Below are 21638 nucleotides of genomic sequence, written 5' to 3'. Positions count from 1 at the left end.
CGTGCCTCCCTGCGCTCTACTACTGGGAGTTTCCGCCTCGGCTCCCCCAGGTCCCCTTGTCATCCCCTGGGTTCCCCCAGATCCTCACTTCTGCACACACTTGCTCCTTCGTAGAGTTTCCACCTTTGGGCTCTCTCCTTACCAGCTCTTTTTCATTTTCAAAGGTTCCCCCAGCTCCCTTCTTCTAGGCTCCTGACCCTTCCTTTCTCCTGCCCCCCCCCCCCCTTGATCTGGCGGGAGAAGTGCCCTGACTTGGGGGCAGAGTCCCTGGCTAGGCGCTTGGGGCCTATCAGGGTTGGGGTCCTCGGGAAGACTGGTGCTGGGTCTGGGGCCTCGGGCCAGATCTGATTAGGTTCGGGCTGGTACTCCTATGGGTGAACTGGAGATCCAGCAGAGTTGGCTCCCAGGCTGAAGGAACACAGCCCCGGATCCTTGTGGTTCATGATGATTCTGCTCCTTTAGTTGACTCCTTCTTCCCCCTTGATCTGGAGGGGAGTGAACCATGATCCCGCTAGTTCTCAGCTGATGCAACTGCTGCCTTTTTTGGAAAGTAGAAGAGATGTTTGGGGGGTGTCCACAGCCTCCCCCTGGTGGGGACCTGGCTGAAAGGGTGGGGCTGTCCCTTGGTGACCACATTCTCCTGACCTTCCTCTTCCCTGCCTTACCCCAGGAGGCCTGTGGAGGATGAGGTGTGAGGATGAGGAGGGAGAGAGAGCTTGGGGAGAGAAAGGGGATATGGGCCTAAATTGTGGAAGAAGGATTCGGAGAAGCTGCAAGCCTCCCAAGGGCCTCTCCCACCTTTTCCACTAGGAGTCCATGTAACCCCTGCCCAACTGTATCTGGAGCAGACAGACTGGAGGCAGAACGGGGAGGTCTGCTGTTGGTGATGCTTCCTGTGAAGAAGATGGAGGACTGGGAGTTAGTTCAGAGGGACTGGGCAGTGCCCATGGCTCATTCACATTGGCGTTGCCTTCGTGAAGGTCAAGTCTTCCTCTGGCTCACCAGGGAGGGGCAAGGGCAGATGCCTTACACTGGGGGACTGGCTTTGGAGAAGTGCTAGGGCATGGATAACATGGCCTCTGCCGCCCTGTCTTCCCAGTTGCAAAGACTCTGGATTTGGTTCTAGTGCTGCTCTGCCTTCCAGGGACTATGGGACATAAGCAGGGGCCCCGCCAGAACTCAACCAGTTGCTTTTGTACTCCATTTCTTGGGCACGCCCAGGAGGAAACGGTTTCCTTTGCAGACTTGGTGTGGCCTTGCTGCATGGAGGGGCTCGTGAGGGCTACCCCAGTAGGTCAGAAGTCAGGGTTGTGGCTGGACATTGGTTGCTTCTGGCCTGGCCTGGCCTGGCCTGGCCTTTGCCGGTAGGAGGGAAGGAATCGGCCTGATTCCTGACTCCTGAGAGTGGAGATGATTCCAGGTTTTTACATGGGGACACTGAGGCACAGGCAAGTAGTCTAAGACCTCATGAGGGGTTGGGTGGGATGGATGTGGAACCCTAGAGCTCAGCACACTCTCTCCATCCCCGACTCATTCATTTATTCACTCGGCCTCCTTTAGTAAGTTCCTGGCCGGGTTCAGGAATGGTGCTGGGAGAACACAGTTCCTGGCCTCCTGAGCTGCAGTCTGGGAGGAGAGATAGACAGGAAGACATTGTATAGCTTAATAGTAGAAATATTATAGAGGCAGCCCCAAGAAGAGAGGCATCAGCTCCGGGTGAATATGTAGGGGTTGGTCACTGTGTGTTTCCTAGAAGAGGAAGGAGAGAAGAGTCACTAACTAGGAGTCCAGAGGCTAGAGTTCTGGTCCTGGATCTGCCACAGGCAAGTGACGGAACTGACTAGTGGGTGTCCCCGTCCTCGCAGAGGAGGGCAGGGGCAGGGTAGGGGACGGCTTAGATGGCCCCTGTGGCCTCACAGCTCCAGGTGCTTTTCTGCCCAGTTGCCATCACCCTGTGTGGAATTCCTGGGTTGCTGTCTCCCCGTGAGGCTGGAGAGCGTCTGCTGCTTCCTTCCTTTCAGGGCAGGGCCGAGCGCCGAGCAGGCGCGATGATGCTTGTGGTATAAATGGTTGAAAGCCTCCATGAGCCCTCCTGGAGTCTTTCAAGTTCTTCTGTCTGCCTGTACTCCACACCTCCCCTCCTCCCCCTCCTTCCTGCTAACTCCTCTTCATCCTTTGACCTTCCCTGGTGGCTGGGCCGTGCCCCCAGCTCCTGGCTGATTTAGATGCTCCCCATACCCTTGTTAGAGCCTGCGTACACTTCTGTCCCCACTCGACTAACCTGTCTTGCTCACTCTTGTGGGTATTTCTGAGCAGGGTGCTGGCAGGTAGTAGATGCTCACCAAATGCTTCTTGACTAAGAGATGATGGTTGGGGTTTGTGTTAGAGTCAGAGTTATGTGTCTGGGCTGAGGATCTGTCTCTGCCTGGATCTGGCTCACCCCACAATAGCTCATCTCCCTCCACGCACAGCCCACCTCCAGCCCTGGATCTAGCCAGGTTGAATCACGCAGCATTCTCTAGATGCCACGTTTTTCCCCCCTCCACGCAAACATGTGTTTTTCCCTCCCCGCCTGGAATGCTCTTTCTTCAACTCCTACTCTTCCTCAGCAGCCGACTCAGGTAACACCTTTTCTAGGGAGTCTTCTCTGACCCCGGCCAGCAGTGTGGGTCTAGTGTTTCTTCCCTGGTCCGATGGCTTCTGGGTGCCCCGCAGCGGAGCCCTGGGCTCTCAAGAGCCAGTTGTAACTGTTGACTTGGCATCTCCCCAGGAGACTGCCTGATTCTCTGTTGTCACCCCAGAACCCAGCTGAGGGCCTGGCACCAAGCAGGCACTCAGAAAATGCTGGCAGCGCAGCAGGTAGCTCTGATTGTCACTCACATCCCTGCTGACAGCAGCTCTTGCTTCCTCGTAGGGAGGCAGCTTCATGGAACGAAAGAAATGCCAGGACCCTGCCCAGACAGAAGCGGGCCAGCCTCAGCACCGGCAGCCAGCACGCAGATAGCAGAGCCGTCCCCGGGGTAAGGACCGGGTCCCGCTCCCTCCAGGCCAGCCACGGCCTCTGCCCAGGTGCCTTCCCCCGCTGGGGAGCAAAGGGCAGTGTCTCCGCCGTCTCTGCAGTCCTTGCTCTTCTGCCCGTAGGCCCAGGGCATCTAGGGCAGAGGTGGCAGAAGACAGAATTCTTCCTGCTCCTCCCAACTCGGTGGCCAGCTGAGTAGCATCTGGTTGCCGTGCTCTTCCAATGCCAATGTTACGTCCATTGCCACCCTCTGCTTTTCCTCCTTCAGCCCAGATCTGCCAGGCTGGGTCGTGGCCGATGCTGTCTCGTGGCCACATTTCCCAGGTGTGTTTCCTGGATCACCCGTGTCCCCAGTGGGAAGCGGCAGCTCCTTTTCCTTGCCGCAGGACTTCTCGGGGCCTTGAGTGCCTCGCAGTGAGAATGATGCGCCTCTGAGGGGACTAGCGAGTCGAGTCTCTGCACTTCCTGGCCCACGTGGACGGGCCTCTTCGGGGATGGGGTTTGTCAGCCTACACTTTGGGAAACAGTCCCCAGAGGCAGGAGGTGCACTGGTGAGGACCAGCACTTTGTTCTCTCGTGCCCTGTGAGTGACTGTGGATCGGTCACTGCACCTCTGTGAGCCTCGGTTTCCTTGTCACCCAAAGGGGGTAACATCAGCACCTCATCCCCCGTGTTGGTGCGGGGAGGGGCACTGGCTGAGTCCTGTCCCCGTAGTCGGCCCTAATCATAGCAGCTCTGTAATTTGGGGAACATACCTCATCAATGATCCCGTTTGATCATTTGGGGAAGCTCAGGCCATGGCCTTCCTCCCGTTTACCGATGTGGAGGCTGAGGCTGAGGCTGAGGGGAGGAAGCAGTTTACCCAAACTCATAAGGAAGGAAGGCCGGGACATGGGACCGGGACCTGAGCCTGGAATCCTGGGCCAAGGTCCTTTGCTTTGTGCCCTAGGCCTCCCTGCCTTCACCTCCCACCTCAGCTTTTTGTTAAGGAAGGCCTGGCCCCTCCTAGCTTGGATTTTAAAAGAAATAGTAACCTTACTATTTTTTTGTAATTACCAACACACTTGCATGTTTGTTATGTTTGTATAATGTTTTGGTTTTAACGTCCCGTAGAAAGTGAAAGTCCCCTGTGACCCCCTTCTCCAGGGATGTGAGTGGGGTGGGGTGTATTCTTCCTCACATATTGTTACTGTTTGCTCCTTGGTCCAAAAGCAAGTCGGTACAGCTGCCGGCCTCAGCTCACTCTCACTTCATTGGTGGTCACTCCTGGACCTCCCAGGCAGGGGGGGGTCTGAGTGTGCGTTCCCGGCGGAATGTCTGCACTCTGGTTCTCCCCCTCAGTGCTCCCTTCCCTCACCATAGGGGTTTGGAGCAGTGAGTTGGGGCTTTTGCAGCAGCAGAGGGGGTGGGAAGTGCCTGGCGTGTGATTTCGTTGACTCTCCTGTTTATTGGGACAAGGGTAGCAACTCTGGGCCCTGCCCTGCAGGAGTTTCCTGTCGGCTCTGAGGAACTCTGTCCCGCAGAGAGAGGGGAGGCCTCAGCTGAAGTCTCCGGCCTGTGATGAGCAGGAAGCAGCAGGTCCTACTTATCTGGGATCAGAATTCCTCCTCCGTGCCAGGGACAGCGTGGAGGGAATGGCGCGGCCGGCCCGGGGGGTTTGGCCTCCAGGTTTTGGCCTCCCTGTCTGCCTGGGGCAGGGGACAGTTGGGAGGTTGAGGCGACACCCGCGAGTTGTTACATGTGCCTGAGTCTGGCCCTGACTCGGTTTACCCTGGTGGTCCCTTGCAGAAAACTCCGTCCTCGTTCCCTTGCAGTGCTTCCTTTGGATTGTAGTCTCAAGGGTGGGCAGGCAGGCGAGAAGGTGGAGGGGCCACCCTGTGGCCTGGGTCCAAAGATGCTTTGTTGGGACACAGATGACCTCAGGGTGGGTCTCAGGGTCTCCTGCCTGGCAGCCTGATTTTGTGGAAATGGGAGAGTGGTTTGGCAGGATGGCGCTGGGGGTGAGGTCTGTGCCCGAGAAGTGTCCCTCACCCGGCGGGGCTCTCGGGCTCCCTGGCCTGACCCTCTCCCTCTCCCTGTCTCTCCCCCTCGTTCTTCCCCCAGAGTCTCTGTCCTTCTGGACACGCTCCTGGCAGAGCCCCCGGAGTTGGCCTCCCTGCCGGCTCCCTCCTTCTAGCAGCAGGGCCTTCGGGTCCAGTGGTCATCCTCAGGGGCCGTGGGCTGAGTGCTAGGCACTGTGCTAGGTCATTACCTGCATTGGCTACCTTACCTGCTACGACCACCTGTGCAAGGTGGTTTCACAGGCCAGCAGGCCAAGACTCGGAGGGACGAGGGCTCTTGCCCAAACTCGTCCTAGTGGAAAAGTCAGGATTCAAACCCGGTTCTCTTTGCCTTGGCAGCCTGTGCTTTCTCCCCACCTTCCACTTTTCTTTTTCTCTAGGTGCTGGGGCTTGGGGGTGCTTCAGAATCACCTGGGGGCCTGTTGGAAATGCGGTTTTTCCTGAGCCCACCACTGCAGATGCGTAGTGGGCGTCTGGGGCTGGGCCCAGGACTCTGCACTTTGAAGACTCCCCGGGCCGTTGTGAAGCCGGTGGTCTGCAGGCCACACCAGGAAGCACTGGCCGGGGTGACTCTTTCAGCTCTGGTCCCCACCTCTGGTGACGGAGTCTCTCTGCCACCAGAACTGACACCCTTGCTGTAGAAGCCAGCTGAGTTCCCCTAGGTACCGGGGGTTTTAGTGACCTCCCAGTAGTTGGGGGTGTGGCGGGCGCATTTAACCTTTCCTCAAGGATACATGGGGTTCAGGTTTCTAGAACAGCTTTTATTCCCAGTCACGACATCCCTTGCTGTCTCCCCCGATGCGTTTCTGCTGCATTTGTAACAAGTTCTACGTTTAAGCATCTCTTGAGGGCTTAAAACCTTACCACCGAGTAGACACCTGCAGTGCCTCGTGCCTGGAGTAACGTTGCACCAGAGTAAAAGTGGCTGTAAAATTCCACAGCTCTCACGTGCCACCTGGACGTTCTCAGAGGCAACCCTGCCAGACTCCGGCCCTCTGACGGAGTTGGTGTGACCAGGGGCGGGGCCTCATGGGAATCCTGTCCTCGCGTCTCCCAGCTGGTGCCCCGGGACAGCCACCCCTCTAGCCCAGAGAGCAGGCCGCTGGCATCTCACCTGTGGCTGGGCCCCCGCAGTCCCATTCCCCAGAGATCTCAGCCACCTTGGGTGTTCCTGCCCACATTTTAGAATCTGTCCGGAAGGCAGTGCTGGCATTTATAGCGGCTCAGAACCTATCTCTCAGGCCTCTGCCCCCAGGCCCAGACCCAACACCTGGCTTCTGGGCCTAAATCTAGAGCTGGGCTTCCTTCTAAGGTTTCCATAGAGCTGTACCTGAGAGACCCAGCAGCGTCTGCCCGTGGCCTGCTAGGGTTCCCGGCAGAGACGTTTATTTGCAGGAGAAGGGGCCCTTATCCCAGGAAGCATCTCCAGGGCCTGGGAGCCTGGCTAGGCCAGGAGACCAACTTGCCCTTGAGGCAGATTGGCACAACGGAAGGTCAGACCTGGCGTGGGCTTTCCCACCATCTCACTCTGTGGCCCTGGGCAGGTCACTTAACTTCTGTGGGCCTCAGACTTCGGACCCTTAAAGGGACTGATGAAACTTACCACAATAATAACAGGAGCCAATGTTGCGGAATCTCACTGTGTGGTAGGCACTGGGCCAAGAGTTTCTGTGGCCTGCCTCCTTTAGTCCTCCTCGCCACCCCGCGAGGAATGGACCCATCAGCCCATTTTACAGATGAGGAAACCAGAGCCCCGGGAGACGAAGTGACTTTCCTGAGGTCACACACCGGAGCCATCTTAGTGCTTTGCTTGGAGATTGGGGACTGAGGCGCAGGAAGGGCCGGGTGCAGTGATAGTAACCGGCTGCTCTAACACCAGCCTGGAGGGGTAAGGGGAAGCCCTCACCTCCAGGCTGGCCTCCTGCTTCTGTGTGCTGGGCTCATGGTGGGGCCAGTCCAAGGCGGGCGTCCCTTACCTGTCACCCTTTACCTCAAAGGCAGGCCCCGCCCTTACACGTCTGTAGGAAGACAAGCCTGTTCGGGAGGCCCCTCCCAAATGTGAGAGCTGTTTGGAACTGAACTGCATTCCCCTCCCCACTCTGGCCCAGACCGCCTCCCCTTTTCCTTTCCCTGGGAAGTGAGGGTGTGCCCTCGGAGGGAAGAGTGCCAGGCCGGGCAGTGCCCCCAGCCGCTGACTCATCCCAGCTGGGTGTGGGGGCCTGGAGGGCCGTGCCCTGCACTGGGGCAGGGCTGTGTGCACCGTGCGGCTCAGCCTATCTGGTCATATCCTCTCCCTCCCAGCTCTGGGACCAAAGGAAGCCTGGGGGTGCTGACCAAGGAACAGATTCACAGGCTCAGAGTCCCCTGGGACAAGGCCAGCGACCCAGTGTCTTCCCGGGGCCTTGCTGGAATGTCCCTGCCCCCTTTCCTGGGAGAGTGTTGGAGGGACAGCCATTCTAACTGTGGTACAGGAGGGATGCCAGCCAATCCCCTTCCCTCCTGCCTGGGAAGGCTTCCCAGCCTCTCTTTTTGGGCTTCAACAAAAGGCTCTCTATGCCCTGTTTACCCACCACCTCGCCTGCCACCACGGCTCAGGTGTGGCAGCCAAATCTCTGTAGGCTGCGGTGGGGCTGGAGCTTGTTGGGTGTCTTCCTCCGGGACTAGGCAGGCAGCGTGTCATTTCTTTGTAAGAAGCTTCGGGAGAAAGTCAGCTACGGGGACCAGGCTTGAAACCCGTGGGGGCGGAATGCCAGCTCTCCACCCCCATCCTCTCCGGGAGTCCTGAGCCAGGAGGGGCGCCAGAAGTTCATGGCTCTGTGAGTCCTGGAGATGCTGGGGGCCCCTGGGTGTCTGGTCTGGGCTGTAGCAGTTTGTGCTTTCGGCTCGGCCCTCACCTGAGTGACGCCCCCCTGAATTCCGGGAGGGTCCTGTGCCGTGGCACCTGGGCTGTGACCGTGGCATGCCTTCCTCTGTGCCGGACCAGGCTGACACCACACACATAGTCTCCTTTTTAGTTCTCACAGGAAGCCTCTGAGATGGCTACTATAATACTCCCCTTTGACAGCTGAAGAAACCGAGGCGCAGAGAGGAAAAGCCGTGGGTCTGAGCTCACCCGCCCTGAGCCACCACTTCCCTCCGTAGCGCCTTGCTGCCCGGCAGGGCGGGCGGGAGTGGGCTGGCCGTCTTCCGACGTAGTGGACGGCAGGCGCTTCCTGTAGGCTCCGACGGTCCTCAGAAACCGCACAGTGAGGGAGCCCTGCGGCGTTTTCCCCGAGCAGTTTTCCGGCGTATGAACGGGCCGAACTTAAATAATAGAAGAATGTATAATGTAGACCACCCTCTAAATTTAGCTCCATATAGTTCTGTGTATAGTTTCTAGGCTTTTCTATGCATACAGTAGTAAGTCTGTTACTGATATAATTTTTAAGACAAGAATGGGGTTTTAACGCTTTTTCCTAATTTTATTTTTTTGCGGTAAAACACGCGTAGCATATGCCCTGGCTGGGTGCGTCAGTTGGTTGGAGCGTCGTCCCACGCCCTGGGGGCTGCAGGTTGGACTCCCGGTCAGGGCACATACCTAGATCACGGGTTCAAACCCCGGTCGGGGTGCGTGAGGAAGGCTGCCCGTCGATGTGTCTCGCCCTCTGTTCCTTCCTCCCTCTACGGCCAGTGGGAGAACAACGTGTCCTGGGGTCGGGATTTAAGAAGCACACACACCGTACACGTATGTGTGTGTGTGAATCATGACATTTACCCTCTTAACCGTCGTCACGTTCGCATCGCACAGCCATCACCCTCCCGCCTCCAGAACTCCGTCCGTCTCCCCGGCTGCAGCTCTGTCCCCGCTGGACACCAGCTCCCCTGCACCCCAGTTCCACTCTCTGTCTCTGCGACTCTGGAGCCCTCGTGACAGTGGAATTGGACAGCATTTGTCCTTTGGTGACTGGCTTCTTTCACTGATCATAAATCTTTGTTCTCATCAACATTTCCTTTTTACCACTTTATTACTTTGTTATCACTTGGACATCTTTTGGGTCAGTGCATACAGATCTCTGAGGTCGGTCACGTTCTCCTTTCCTCACCCAATTTTAGAGAGAGAGAGACAAATACTGATGTGAGAGAAAAGTGTTGGTCAGTTGCCTCCTGTACGTACCCCGACCAGGTATAGAACCCGCAACCCAGGCATGTGCCCTGATTAGGGATTGAACCCGCAACCTTCAGGTGTACGGAACACAATCCAACCAGCTGAGTCACTCGGCCAGGGCAACATTATTCTTATTTTAAAGTTGCAAAAAGAGGGGCTTGAGCTAAATAATTCGCCTGGGGCCATGGAATTATTTCACGGTAGAGCTGAATTTGAATCTGTGTCTCCCCAACTCCAAAGCTTGTGCCCTTGGCACCCTCTGAGATCTGTCTGCCACCAAGGGGAGGATCGGGCCTCTGGGTTGCTTGTCCGGCCCCCAGGAACAGGGATGCTCCAGCCCTGCAGGATTCTGGGCCCGCTTCTCCCCACCTGTGTGAGCAGCACCGTGGGAAGGGTCAGGCAGCACCCTACCCACTTCCACATCTCCCTGGGAGCGGGGCAGGATCGGGAAGGGGTGACACTGCACCTGTGGATCCTCAGAGACCACGGTGCTGCTGTGCCAGTGAGTAGCAGGCCAGTCGGAAGGAGGAGCCGAACCTGCTGCCCGGGCAGCCGGGTCCAGGCACCGCTGTCTCCAGCTGAGCCTGGCAGGTGTGGGGACCAGAGGGCCAGCCAGGATGACTGTTCTGGTACACTTTGTATGAGATAGTTTAAACACACAGAAAAGTACAAAACCAAGCAAATATCTTGGTATCCAGGACTTCGCTTTGTCAAACCTTGGTTTTTGCAGTAATTGCTTCAGATTTTCTCTCAAATTATTTCAGCACAATGAAGTCTGTTTTTTCAATCCCATTTGCTTTCAACCCCCACAAAGTGAAATTACCGCCTTGATTCTGGGTCCTCCATGCATGTTTTTATACTTGCACACACGTGCATATATGAAGGGGACCAAAAAACCTGGAATTTATTTATAAAAAATTGTGTATTTATTCTTATGTATATAAACTTCATTCACCTTCAAAATCCTCTCCACCAGATACAGTACACCTATTGAGACATTTTTTCCACTGCTCAAAACAGTTTTTGAACTTGTAGATTTTGATGCCTTTTAGGGCTCCTGCCGTTTTCTATTTCACCATTTTCACATTCGTGAAATGTTTCCCTTTGAGGCCTTTTTATATCCAAGGAAACAGAAAAAAGTCGCTTGAGAGCAAGAACAGGGTGGGCACGGGGGTCGTGATGTTTTTGGTCAAAAGCTGCTGCACATGCAGCCTGGTGTGGGCAGGTGCGCTCGTAAATCACCCGCTGTGAAACAGGCTGTGAAACGGGCAAATGTGTTGAAAGAATCTTCAAAGAAAAATTCACTGGAGCAGGACACAGCCTCCCACAACAACGCCAGCTGGCACACTGACACCCACGGGTTCCTGGGACACCCACCCAGCAGGGGAAGCCTGAACCTTGTCAAGGGGCCCGCCCTCCAAGCGATAATCCTCATTATTGAATCCCCTCTTGTATGTGTTATAGAAACACTTACATAATCAGTGTATCACTCTATATTTGTTTTTAACTCGACATTTTAAAAAAGATTTTATTTATTTTAGAGAGGGGAAGGAAGTGAGAGGGAGAAACGTCGATATATGGTTGCCTTTCCTTGGCCCTCACCTGGGACCTGGCTTGCAACCCAGGCATGTGTTGCAACTGGGAATCAAACTGGTGACCCTTTGGTTCATCAGCCAGCACTCAGTCCACTGAGCCACACAAGCCAGGGCTGGGGTTTTTTTGTTTTGTTTTGCTTTTTAATTTACTGATTTGCATGAGAGAAAGAAACGTGGATTTGTTATTCCGCTTATTTATGCAGTCATTGTATGTGCCCTGACTGGGTATCAAACCTGCAGCCTTGGTGTATGGGGATGGTACTCTCACCAACTGAGCCACGCGGCCAGGGTATATATAGTTCAGCATCGTTTTCGAGGTCTGTCCATGTACCTGTAGTTCATCCGCTGTCTTTGCTGTCTTCTTTCATTGTATGATTAGAGCAGTTTATCTTCTGTCATTGTATGATTAGAGCAGTTCATCCCTCCCCCTCTATGACATTTAACTGAATTTTTGCTGCCAGGAATGACTCTTCAGTGAGTGTCCCTGCCCATGGCTTCGTGTGTGTGTGTGTGTGTGTGTGTGTGTGTGTGTGTGAAGTGACTCAGAGAAACTGCTGGATTGTAGGGTGTGTGCACCCTGACCCGTTCCTAGGAATTCAGCATTGTTGCCAATGGCAGGGGAGTGAAATGGCATCTGATTGTTTTACTTTACCTTCCCTGAGTAGTAATGAGATTAAGAATTACTTCATACAGGACTTCCGGGCAAGATGGAGGCGTAGGTGGACACACTGTGCCTCCTCGCACAACCAAAATTAAGGACAACAAAAATTTAGAAACAAAAAAAAACCCCAACCAGAACAGCCAGAAAATTGAACCATACAGAAGTCCGACAACCATTCATCCAGACTGGTAAGAGGGGTGGAGTCGACAGCCGGTGGAGAGGGGTCTCGCGTGGCAGGAAAAATCGGTGGCTGGCAGACCCCGGGCGTAGGGAGGCAACAAGCAGACCCACTGAGGCACGCAAGGCAGCCGGCTGACTGCGGACACACATTTGCGTGCTGATAAACCAGGCAAAAAACTGGCAGTGAGACAGACCGCGCAACCCAGGGCCCCAGCACCAGGAAATAAAGCCTAAAAGCACTGATTGAAAAGCTTTTGGGGGTTGAGGTGCCAGGAGAGGCTCCCAGCCTCACAGGAGAGTTTGTCAGAGAGACCCACAGGGTTCTAGAATGTACACAAGCCCACACACCCAGGAACCAGCACCAGAAGGGCCGAATTTGCTTGTGGGAAGCAGCAGAGGGGACTGAAATCCGAGAGCAGAATAAACGCCATTGCCCCTCTCTGACCCCACCCCCACATACAGCATCACAACCCAGGGACATGGGTTGCCCTGCCCTGGTGAACACCTAAGGCTCCTCCCCTCACAAGGTAACAGGTGCAACCAAACCAAAAAAAAAAAAAAAAGAGGCTCAGACGGAAGAACAAATCAAAGCCCCAGAGCCATTACTTTTTTTAAAATTTAATTTATTTATCTTTAGAAGGGAAGGGAAGGAGAGAGAGAAATATCCATGTATAGTTGCTTCTCATGCATCCCCTGCTAGGAACTGGCCCCTGCTAGGAACTGGCCTGCAACCCAGGCACGTGCCCTGACTGGGAGTCGAACCGCAGTCCTTTGGTTCACAGGCTTGTGCTCAATCCACTGAGCTACACCAGCCAGGGCTAGAGCCAATATTTTAAGCGACCAAAAGATAGCCAGCCTATGGGATGCACAGTTCAAAACACTGGTGATCCGAGCCCTGGCTGGTGTAGCTCAGTGGATTGAGCGCGGGCCTGGGAACCAGACAATCGAGGTTCGATTCCCAGTCAGGGCACATACTGGGGTTGCAGGCCAGCTCCCTGAAGGCCAGTTCCCAGCAGGGGATGCATGAAAGGCAACCATACATTGATGTTTCTCTCCCTCTCTCCTTCCCTTCCCCTCTAAAGATAAATAAATAAATAAATAAATAAATAAATAAATCTTTAAAAAACAAAACAAAACACTGGTGATCCGGATGCTCACAGAACTGGTTGATTTTGGTCTCAAATTAGATGAAAAAATGAAGGCTACACTAAGTGAAATGAAGGAAAATGCACAGGAAACCAATAGTGATGGGAAGGAAACTGGGACTCAAATCACTGGAGTAGACCAGAAGGAAGAAAGAAACAACCAAACAAAAGAATGAAGAAACAAGAATTCCAAAAAATGAGGAGAGGCTTAGGAACCTCCAGGACATCTTGAAACATTCCAACATCTGAGTTATAGGGGTACCAGAAAGGGAAGGGGAAGAGCAACAAGTGGAAAACTTATTTGAACAAATAATAAAGAAGAACTTCCCCAATCTGGCAAAGGAAATAGACTTCCAGGAAGTCCAAGAAACTCAGAGAGTCCCAAAGAAGGTGGACCCAAGGAAGAACACTCCAAGGCACAGCATAATTACATCACCCAAGATTAAAATGAAGGAGAAAATCCTAGAAGCAGCAAGAGATAGGAGACAGTCACCTACAAAGGAGTTCCCATCAGACTGTCAGCTGATTTGTCAAAAAAGACCTTGCAGGCAAGAAGGGGCTGGAAAGAGGTATTCCAAGTCATGAAATCCAAAGACCTACAACCAAGATTGCTCTACCCAGCAAAGCTTTCATTTAGAATGGAAGGGCAGATAAAGTGCTTCTCAGATAAGATCAAGTTCAAGGAGTTCATCATCACCAAGCCCTTATTATATGAAATGTTAAAGGGACTTATCTAAGAAAAAGAAGATTAAAAGTATGAAAAGTAAAAAGACAGCAAACATACACCTAAAACAAAAGCAAATTAGGCAGACAACTAGAACAGGAACAGAACCACAGAAATGGAGATCACATGGAGGGATAGCAACAGGGGAGTGGGAGGAGGAGAAGGGGGAGAAGGTACAGAAAATAAGTAGCATAGACTGTAGGTAGAAAATAGGGGGAGGGCAAGAACATTATAGCAAATGTAGAAGCTAAAGAACTTATGGACATGAACTAAAGGGGAGAATGTGAGTGGAAGGGGGTGTGCAGGGTGGAGGGGAATGAAGGGGGGGAAATGGCACAATGGTAATGGCATAATCAATTTAAAAATATGTATATATATATATAAATCAATAAACCTTTCCTAAAAAAAAACCTACTTCGTACATTAATTTCCACTTGCATTTTTTCCCCTTTGAGTTGTCTGTTCATATATTTGGCCTTTTTTTCTCCTGTTGGATTGTCTCCCTCTTATGTTTCTGGGAGTTCTGTGTTCTGGTATCACACGCCCCTTAGTACCTTGACTGTCTTTTACAAAACATGGACCCGTCCATGGACCCAGGAGATTCTCTGCTCCCTTCCAGACAGGGAAGCTGAGGCCCTGGCACAGGAGCCATTCCACACCTCTGCTAGGAGGCAGTGCTGGCTCTGGAGGGCTAAGTGCAGGCAGGGGACGAATGGCCCCGTGTGGCCCTGGGGCAGCTGTCAGGTGGGGTCTGCCCCGTCTGAAGGGCCCCCAGAGGAGATCTGGCGTCACTCACAGGCATGTGAAGTTGGCACATCAGTCCTCTCCCTGAGCTCCAGTCTCCCTGTCTATACAGTGGCCACGAGGAATGCTATTGAGCCTGAACAGGAAGGAAATGCTGGTGGGTGTTGTGTTGAGTGAAACGCACCAGACACAGAGGGACAAATAGCGTGTGATTCCACAGACACGAGGTCTCTAGAGTGGTCACGTTGACAGAAACAGAAAGTGGAATGGTGGTTGCCAGGGGCTGGGGGGACAGAATTAGGAGTTAGTGCCAAATGGGGACAGAGTCTTGGTTCTGCAAGATGACGAGCATGCTGTAGCGGAGGGTGGGGGGGTCGCGCAGCAGCAGGGGTGCGCTTGACGCCGCCGGACTGTGCACCTAAAAATGTCGAAGGTGGTAAACTCTGTGTTGTAATGCATTTTACTATAATGACGTTTTTGAGAAAAGAACGGGCACCGAAACAACTGCCCCTCCTGGGCTCGGGAAGCTCCTGGCCTTGGCCTCAGCCGTTGGTCTGGGCCTGTGGAGCTGCTCTAACGGTGGGTGTGGGGGTATTTAGTCCCCTGAGTGGCCCAGCTCCTGGGGCAGGTGGCTGCCCTGAGCTCCCTGCCCGTGAGGGATCCATGGCCCTCGGGCAGGCTGCTTCCTCCCCCGTCCTGCAGCCCAGCCAGCCAGCCCCGGTCTGCCTGGGGCTGAGGCCTCCTCTCCCTGCCACACCGCGAAGCCCGTGCCGTTCTCTGCACCCACTCTGGCCCTGTCCCCCTCTCAGCGGATCTCTCGAGACCCTCTGAATTTACAAAGCACCTACTGTGGCTGATGACTCCTGTCCCCAAGGAGCTTCTGGTCGTCTCCCGGGTGAGAAGGTCGAAGAGAGCTGATACCAGCCAAAACTGACTGCCCGCCCCATTCTGCACTCAGCTCTGTAAATGCATGAAATTCCATGGTCTTCCCAGTAGCCCTGTGAGGTGTCCTGCCCCTTGTGTAGGACCTAAGGCTGCGAGAGGTGGGGAGCTTGTGTAAGACCCACCTCCTTGAAGCCCTTTCCAGTACGAAGTTGGCACCCATCTGTCCTGCAGTACCCACAGCCGCCCGCCCCCACCCCGCACACAGGGCTCAGTCATTTGGGCACTCCGCTGTCTGTCCCACCCTTTTCCACACTCACACGGGATCGAGAGGCCCCTGAAATGGGGGACACTCCTTTGTCACCTTAATTGCCCCCACAGGCCCGAGCCCAGGGCTGAGCAGAGTGCAGGAGGTACTTCGAGACCAGCTGTTGGGTGTGTGTGTGAGCGAGTAAGAGACGGTGTGCTGGGACGGAGCCGCCTGGGCTAGTTCCTGCCTCGCTGAGCCTCAGGCTGCCTCACCTCGAACAGTGCTGTGGCCAGTTCCCAGCTCAGAACCAGGAGTCAGGAAGGCTGCATGTGCAGAGCCCGGGGAGCGGGGGCCCAGAGACACCTCCTCACGGTGCGGCTGGGTGTTCTTCAAGCTCCTGACACGCCCATTCTCCCTCTGAAACAGTGAGGTGCAACCACATCCTGCCTGGTCATAAACGGCCTCCACCCCCGACACCTGGCCTCCTGCCACGACCCACTCATTCTGGGTTTTCCAGGGCAGGCGCTCAGGCGGTCTCCTCTTGCTCCCTCCTTCCTTCCCGTCCCCAGTGACTGTGGACTCGGGGAGCCAGGAAGGGAGGGATGAATGTCCCCGTGCCTTGAATGTTCAGGGGTCTCTCGGCGGGAGGCCCGCTGCTTGATCCAACAGGCTCCCCTGGAGTGCCACTCTCCTGGGAGTGTGGGTGGCGTGAGAGCCAGCAGGTTGTTAGAGGGCCCGGGCCCTCCTCTCCTGTGGGGCACCCTCCGCCCCTGCCCCGCCCTGGGCCTGCTAGCCTCACCAGGGCAGTGCTGGCGTCTGCTGGCCTTGTGGTGACCTGAGCCCCGGGAACCCCGGGGGCGGGGAAGCTGCACTCCTTGCTCAGTCTCTTTACCCCTGCTTTACCTCTGAGCAGGCAGGCGGGGAAAAGGCCACCGTGCGGTAAGGACCCAAGCAGGGGGGTGGGTTGTAAGAGGGACTCTACCTGTCTGGACCTAATCCCCCCACCGTGGAGTGGGGCTGAAGGTAGGCCCCGCATTCGGACATCGAAGGGGTTCCGTGAGAGGAACCCCATGGTAGGGCCCCCTCAGTGCCTGGCGCACAGCCATCGCAGGGCCCCGATTCCTGTGCAGAGTCCCGTCCTGCGCCCCTCCTGTTCTCCCCACCTGTCCCAGTGCGCCCTGGGACCGGAGGCCCAGTCTTCCGAAGCATCCATTACTGTTGTCGCTATTTATAGTATCAGTGGTCAGAATAAGGTGGCCCGTCCCACAAGCTGGGCACCCTTGGTCCTCTCCCAAAAGAAACAGACCCATTTGGTTTTTTGGTGGTTTTTAAAAAAGATTTTATTCATTTATTTTTGGAGTGAGGGGAATGGAGGCAGAAAGAGAAGGAGAGAAACATCAATGTGTGGTTGCTTCTCACACGCCCCCTGCTGGGGACCTGGCTCACAACCCAGGCATGTGTCCCAACCAGGAATCGAACCAGCTACCCTTTGGTTCACCATGCAGGGCCAGACCCATTTGTTAAAACACAGGTGTTTAGCCCTGGCTAGTGTGGCTCAGTGGATTGAGTGCTGGCCTATCTACTGAGGTCGCTAGTTCTGTTCCCAGTAAAGGCACCTGCCTGGCTTGTGGACCAGGTCCTAGTTGGGAGTGTGTGAGAAGCAACCACACAGTAATGTTTCTCTCACGCATTGATGTTTCTTTCCCTCTCTAAAAATAAATAACATACTAAAATAAAAAGAATGGGTATTTAAACTTTGGTTTAAAGTGTAGATTTAAAAATAGGGTGTAACATAAAATTCACTTTATTTTTTTAAATACACATACAGAGGACAAGATTATTACTCATTGAAAAGGTAACCGGCCCTGGCCAGGTGGCTCAGTTGGCTAGAGCGTCATCCTGATACGCCAAAGTTGTGGGTTTGATCCCTGGTCAGGGCGCGTACAAGAAGCAACCAGTGAGTGCGTAATAAGTAGAACAAGAAATCGATGTTTCTGTCTCACGCTCTTCCTCTCCCCCTTTAAATCAGTTTTAAAGAAAAGAAAAGCTAACAGTGGGTAACCCTGGATGGTCTTTTTTCAGGAAGTTTCATTTCTGTCCTTACACTGTTTATTTCTCCCGGGCGTTCTCCTGCCAGCACCTGGCTCCTTTTTGTCCCGTTCGCCTTTACTGCCCGTTACAAGAGCCACGTACCTTGGCAGAGCGACCATGGGTGAGGTTCCTTACCCGTGTGTGTCGTGAAGCACACCTCCTGTGCGCCATTGGCTGGGTTTCCTGAGTGTGGCTTCTCATCTCGTGTTTCCCAAGTTTGGCCAGTCACCGAAGTCACGTATTACAAAAGCAGATTCCTGGCTTTACCCGAGACCTGCCGAGTTTGACTCTTCAGGGAGAGATCCTGCTGTGGTTGCTTCTAGTTTCTTCATATACTCACGTGGATGGACACGGCCAGAGAGAACCTCACACAAATGCACGGGCACGATTGTGTCGTCCCGCTTCCGGTGGAGTGCGCTCTAGTTCTCTTGTCGTTCCCCCCCCAGAAGCTCTTCTTTGGGTGCACCTGCTGGGCATGTGTCCTCCGGTCCCCCCGGGGCTCCTGGAATCCTGTATGGACATAACCACCCGCACGCAGAGGGGTTTTCGAACCTCCCGGTTTGGTTTACGGAAGTGAGTTCACGTTAAGCCCTCTTTTCTCCATTTGGCTTTTCTTGTGCTTTGCAGAAATCTCTTCAGGTCGCTGGCTCACGGCAGCTGGTTCCTAGTGAACTGGGGGTTTTCAACAAGGCCCTCTAGTCAGTCTTATCAGTAAGAGGATGGGATCCAGCTGGGAATTCCAGAATGTTCTTGCTGGAGTGCAGGGGGGCTCCTGTGAGGGCCAGTTAGCCATCTGTCAGCGCGGGTCCTGGTCTCAGTGCTCAGTCTTCCTTGCTGTGTACTGGGGGGCGGGGCTGCCTGCCTTCCCCACGGCGGTTTCCCAGCCGTCTGGTGACTGCAAGGCTTCTGGAGGAAGGCTCATCTGCGGGCTGCCCTGCGAATGGCAAGGCTCTAACTCGAGGTGGGATTCTGGACAACAGACCCATCGTCTCCCTCCCCTGACCCCGGGGTCCCAGGGAGCCAGGCCACCTGCAGTAACTCCCTCACATGGACCCTTTTAGGTGGAACCATGATTCCAGTGACAGAGCTCCGCTACTTCGCGGACACGCAGCCGGCGTACCGGATCCTGAAGCCTTGGTGGGACGTGTTCACCGACTACATCTCCATTGTCATGCTGATGATCGCGGTCTTCGGGGGCACGCTGCAGGTCACCCAGGACAAGATGATCTGCCTGCCTTGCAAGTGGGTCACCAAGGACTCCTGCAACGACTCTTTTCGGGGCTGGGTGGCCCCTGGCCCGGAGCCCTCCTACCCCAACTCGACTGCCCTTCCGATCCCTGACACGGGCCCCACCGGCATCAGGTATGACTTGGACCGGCACCAGTACAACTACGTGGACGCCGTGTGCTATGAGAACCGCCTGCACTGGTTTGCCAAGTACTTCCCTTACCTGGTGCTGCTGCACACACTCATCTTCCTGGCCTGCAGCAACTTCTGGTTCAAGTTCCCACGCACCAGCTCGAAGCTGGAGCACTTTGTGTCCATACTGCTCAAGTGCTTCGACTCGCCGTGGACCACGCGGGCCCTGTCGGAGACGGTGGTGGAGGAGAGCGATCCCAAGCCGGCCTTTAGCAAGATGAATGGCTCCATGGACAAGAAGTCGTCAACCGTCAGCGAGGACGTGGAGGCCACCGTGCCCATGCTGCAGAGGACCAAGTCTCGGATCGAGCAGGGCATCGTGGACCGCTCAGAGACGGGCGTGCTGGACAAGAAGGAGGGGGAGCAGGCCAAGGCACTGTTCGAGAAGGTGAAGAAGTTCCGAACCCACGTGGAGGAGGGCGACATCGTGTACCGCCTCTACATGCGGCAGACCATTATCAAGGTGATCAAGTTCATCCTCATCATCTGCTACACCGTCTACTACGTGCACAACATCAAGTTCGACGTGGACTGCACCGTGGACATCGAGAGCTTGACGGGCTACCGCACTTACCGGTGTGCCCACCCCCTGGCCACGCTTTTCAAGATCCTGGCGTCCTTTTACATCAGCCTGGTCATCTTCTACGGCCTCATCTGCATGTACACGCTGTGGTGGATGCTGCGCCGCTCCCTCAAGAAGTACTCCTTCGAGTCCATCCGCGAGGAGAGCAGCTACAGCGACATCCCCGACGTCAAGAATGACTTCGCCTTCATGCTGCACCTCATCGACCAGTACGACCCGCTCTACTCGAAGCGCTTTGCCGTCTTCCTGTCAGAGGTGAGCGAGAACAAGCTGCGGCAGCTGAACCTCAACAATGAGTGGACGCTGGACAAGCTGCGGCAGCGGCTCACCAAGAACGCTCAGGACAAGCTGGAACTGCACCTGTTCATGCTCAGTGGCATCCCCGACACCGTGTTCGACCTGGTGGAGCTGGAGGTGCTGAAGCTGGAGCTCATCCCGGACGTGACCATCCCGCCCAGCATCGCCCAGCTCACGGGCCTCCAGGAGCTGTGGCTGTACCACACGGCGGCCAAGATCGAGGCGCCGGCCCTGGCCTTCCTGCGTGAGAACCTGCGGGCCCTGCACATCAAGTTCACGGACATCAAAGAGATCCCGCTGTGGATCTACAGCCTGAAGACGCTGGAGGAGCTGCACCTGACGGGCAACCTGAGTGCGGAGAACAACCGCTACATCGTCATCGATGGGCTGCGTGAGCTCAAGCGCCTCAAGGTGCTGCGGCTCAAGAGCAACCTGAGCAAGCTGCCGCAGGTGGTCACGGACGTGGGTGTGCACCTGCAGAAGCTGTCCATCAACAACGAGGGCACCAAGCTCATCGTCCTCAACAGCCTCAAGAAGATGGTGAACCTGACGGAGCTGGAGCTGATCCGCTGTGACCTGGAGCGCATCCCCCACTCCATCTTTAGCCTCCACAACCTGCAGGAGATTGACCTCAAGGACAACAACCTCAAGACCATCGAGGAGATCATCAGCTTCCAGCACCTGCACCGCCTCACCTGCCTTAAGCTGTGGTACAACCACATCGCCTACATCCCCATCCAGATCGGCAACCTCACCAACCTCGAGCGCCTCTACCTGAACCGCAACAAGATCGAGAAGATCCCCCCACAGCTCTTCTACTGCCGCAAGCTGCGTTACCTGGACCTCAGCCACAACAACCTGACCTTCCTCCCCGCCGACATCGGCCTCCTGCAGAGCCTTCAGAACCTGGCCGTCACGGCCAACCGGGTGAGTGGCCCTGGCTCCTTGTGGGGGCTGGCGGGCGGGCTGGTCGTGGCCCCTGCTGGGGTGCTTGGGAGGCCCCGTGTCTCAGGACCTCACCTGTGCTTCCCAAAACTGCCTGGGAGGAGTGTTTAAAACTTCAGGTTTCCCCACCTCCACTCCAGACCTGCCAGATCAGATGTCTGGGGTTGAAAGCCTGTCTCCACCACAGAACACGACAGAGTTCTCCTGCCAGGAGGGATTGTGTGGTCAGGTGGGGTCTGTCCCCAAGGTGCCCTTGTGTGGGTTTCTCGTAGGCAGGAGTGTGTGCGGGCAGGAGACTCAAGGCCTGTGATTGCCTCCCTCTGTCTCTGTCAGCGGGGTCGGGGAGGCGGTACTCAGCCAGGAGCTGGCGGGATTGTCCTGGACCAGATTTGGGACCAAAGCTCCAGTCTGGGTCTGCCAAGAGCGAAATTTCGTGGTGGCGGCGGCGGCGGCCCACCGAGGGGAAGCCAGGTTGCCTCCACAGCTGCCAGCACACTGCCCTCACCCCTCTCCGCTCTGCGTTTGGGGGTGGGGGAGGGCAGAGTTGGGCTTGGTCGGGGCTGACTTGTCACCACCTGCCTCCGGAGAGGAAATTGTGCAAGCAGTCTGGGGCCAGAAGTGTGGGAGGCCACACCCGGGAGACAGTCGGCAGTCCCTGTGCCGTGGCCTCTGCGCACCAGTCCCCTGCCTGGCCCAGGAGGCCCCCCACCCCAGACCCCTCCGCGGAGGTAGGTGGGTGAGGCGGAGAGCAGGGTGCCCCTGTGGCTTTGTGGTCTGGCCTCTGCAGTAGGAGCGAACCCTCGGTGCTGGGGGGGCCCTCCTTCTGCCTGCCTCTCCCGGGACCTGTGGGGAGATTGACAGTGGAAAGAACAGGTCTCTTCTGGGTCCCTGCTTTCAGG

At 55.4% G+C, this 21638-nt stretch overlaps 1 protein-coding gene across 3 annotated transcripts in view; it reads left to right on the top strand.

Annotated features, from left to right (window-relative positions):
- Positions 1-21638, top strand: part of LRRC8A (leucine rich repeat containing 8 VRAC subunit A) — a 31605-nt gene that overhangs the window by 723 nt on the left and 9244 nt on the right. For all 3 annotated transcript variants that reach the window (XM_037147504.2, XM_053667811.1, XM_053667812.1), the window contains exons 2-3: positions 2915-3020; positions 18557-20721. In XM_037147504.2, coding sequence (XP_037003399.1) covers positions 18565-20721 — 2157 coding nt within the window. In that variant the 5' untranslated portion in view covers positions 2915-3020; positions 18557-18564. The remainder of the gene's footprint in view (positions 1-2914; positions 3021-18556; positions 20722-21638) is intronic.

This window comes from Artibeus jamaicensis, unplaced genomic scaffold (assembly GCF_021234435.1).
Source record: "Artibeus jamaicensis isolate MK-2021 breed Jamaican fruit bat unplaced genomic scaffold, CSHL_Jam_final contig_471, whole genome shotgun sequence".
NCBI lineage: Eukaryota > Metazoa > Chordata > Mammalia > Chiroptera > Phyllostomidae > Artibeus > Artibeus jamaicensis.
Note: the sequence above shows the minus strand (reverse complement) of the source record. Positions and strands in the feature narration are given on the sequence as shown.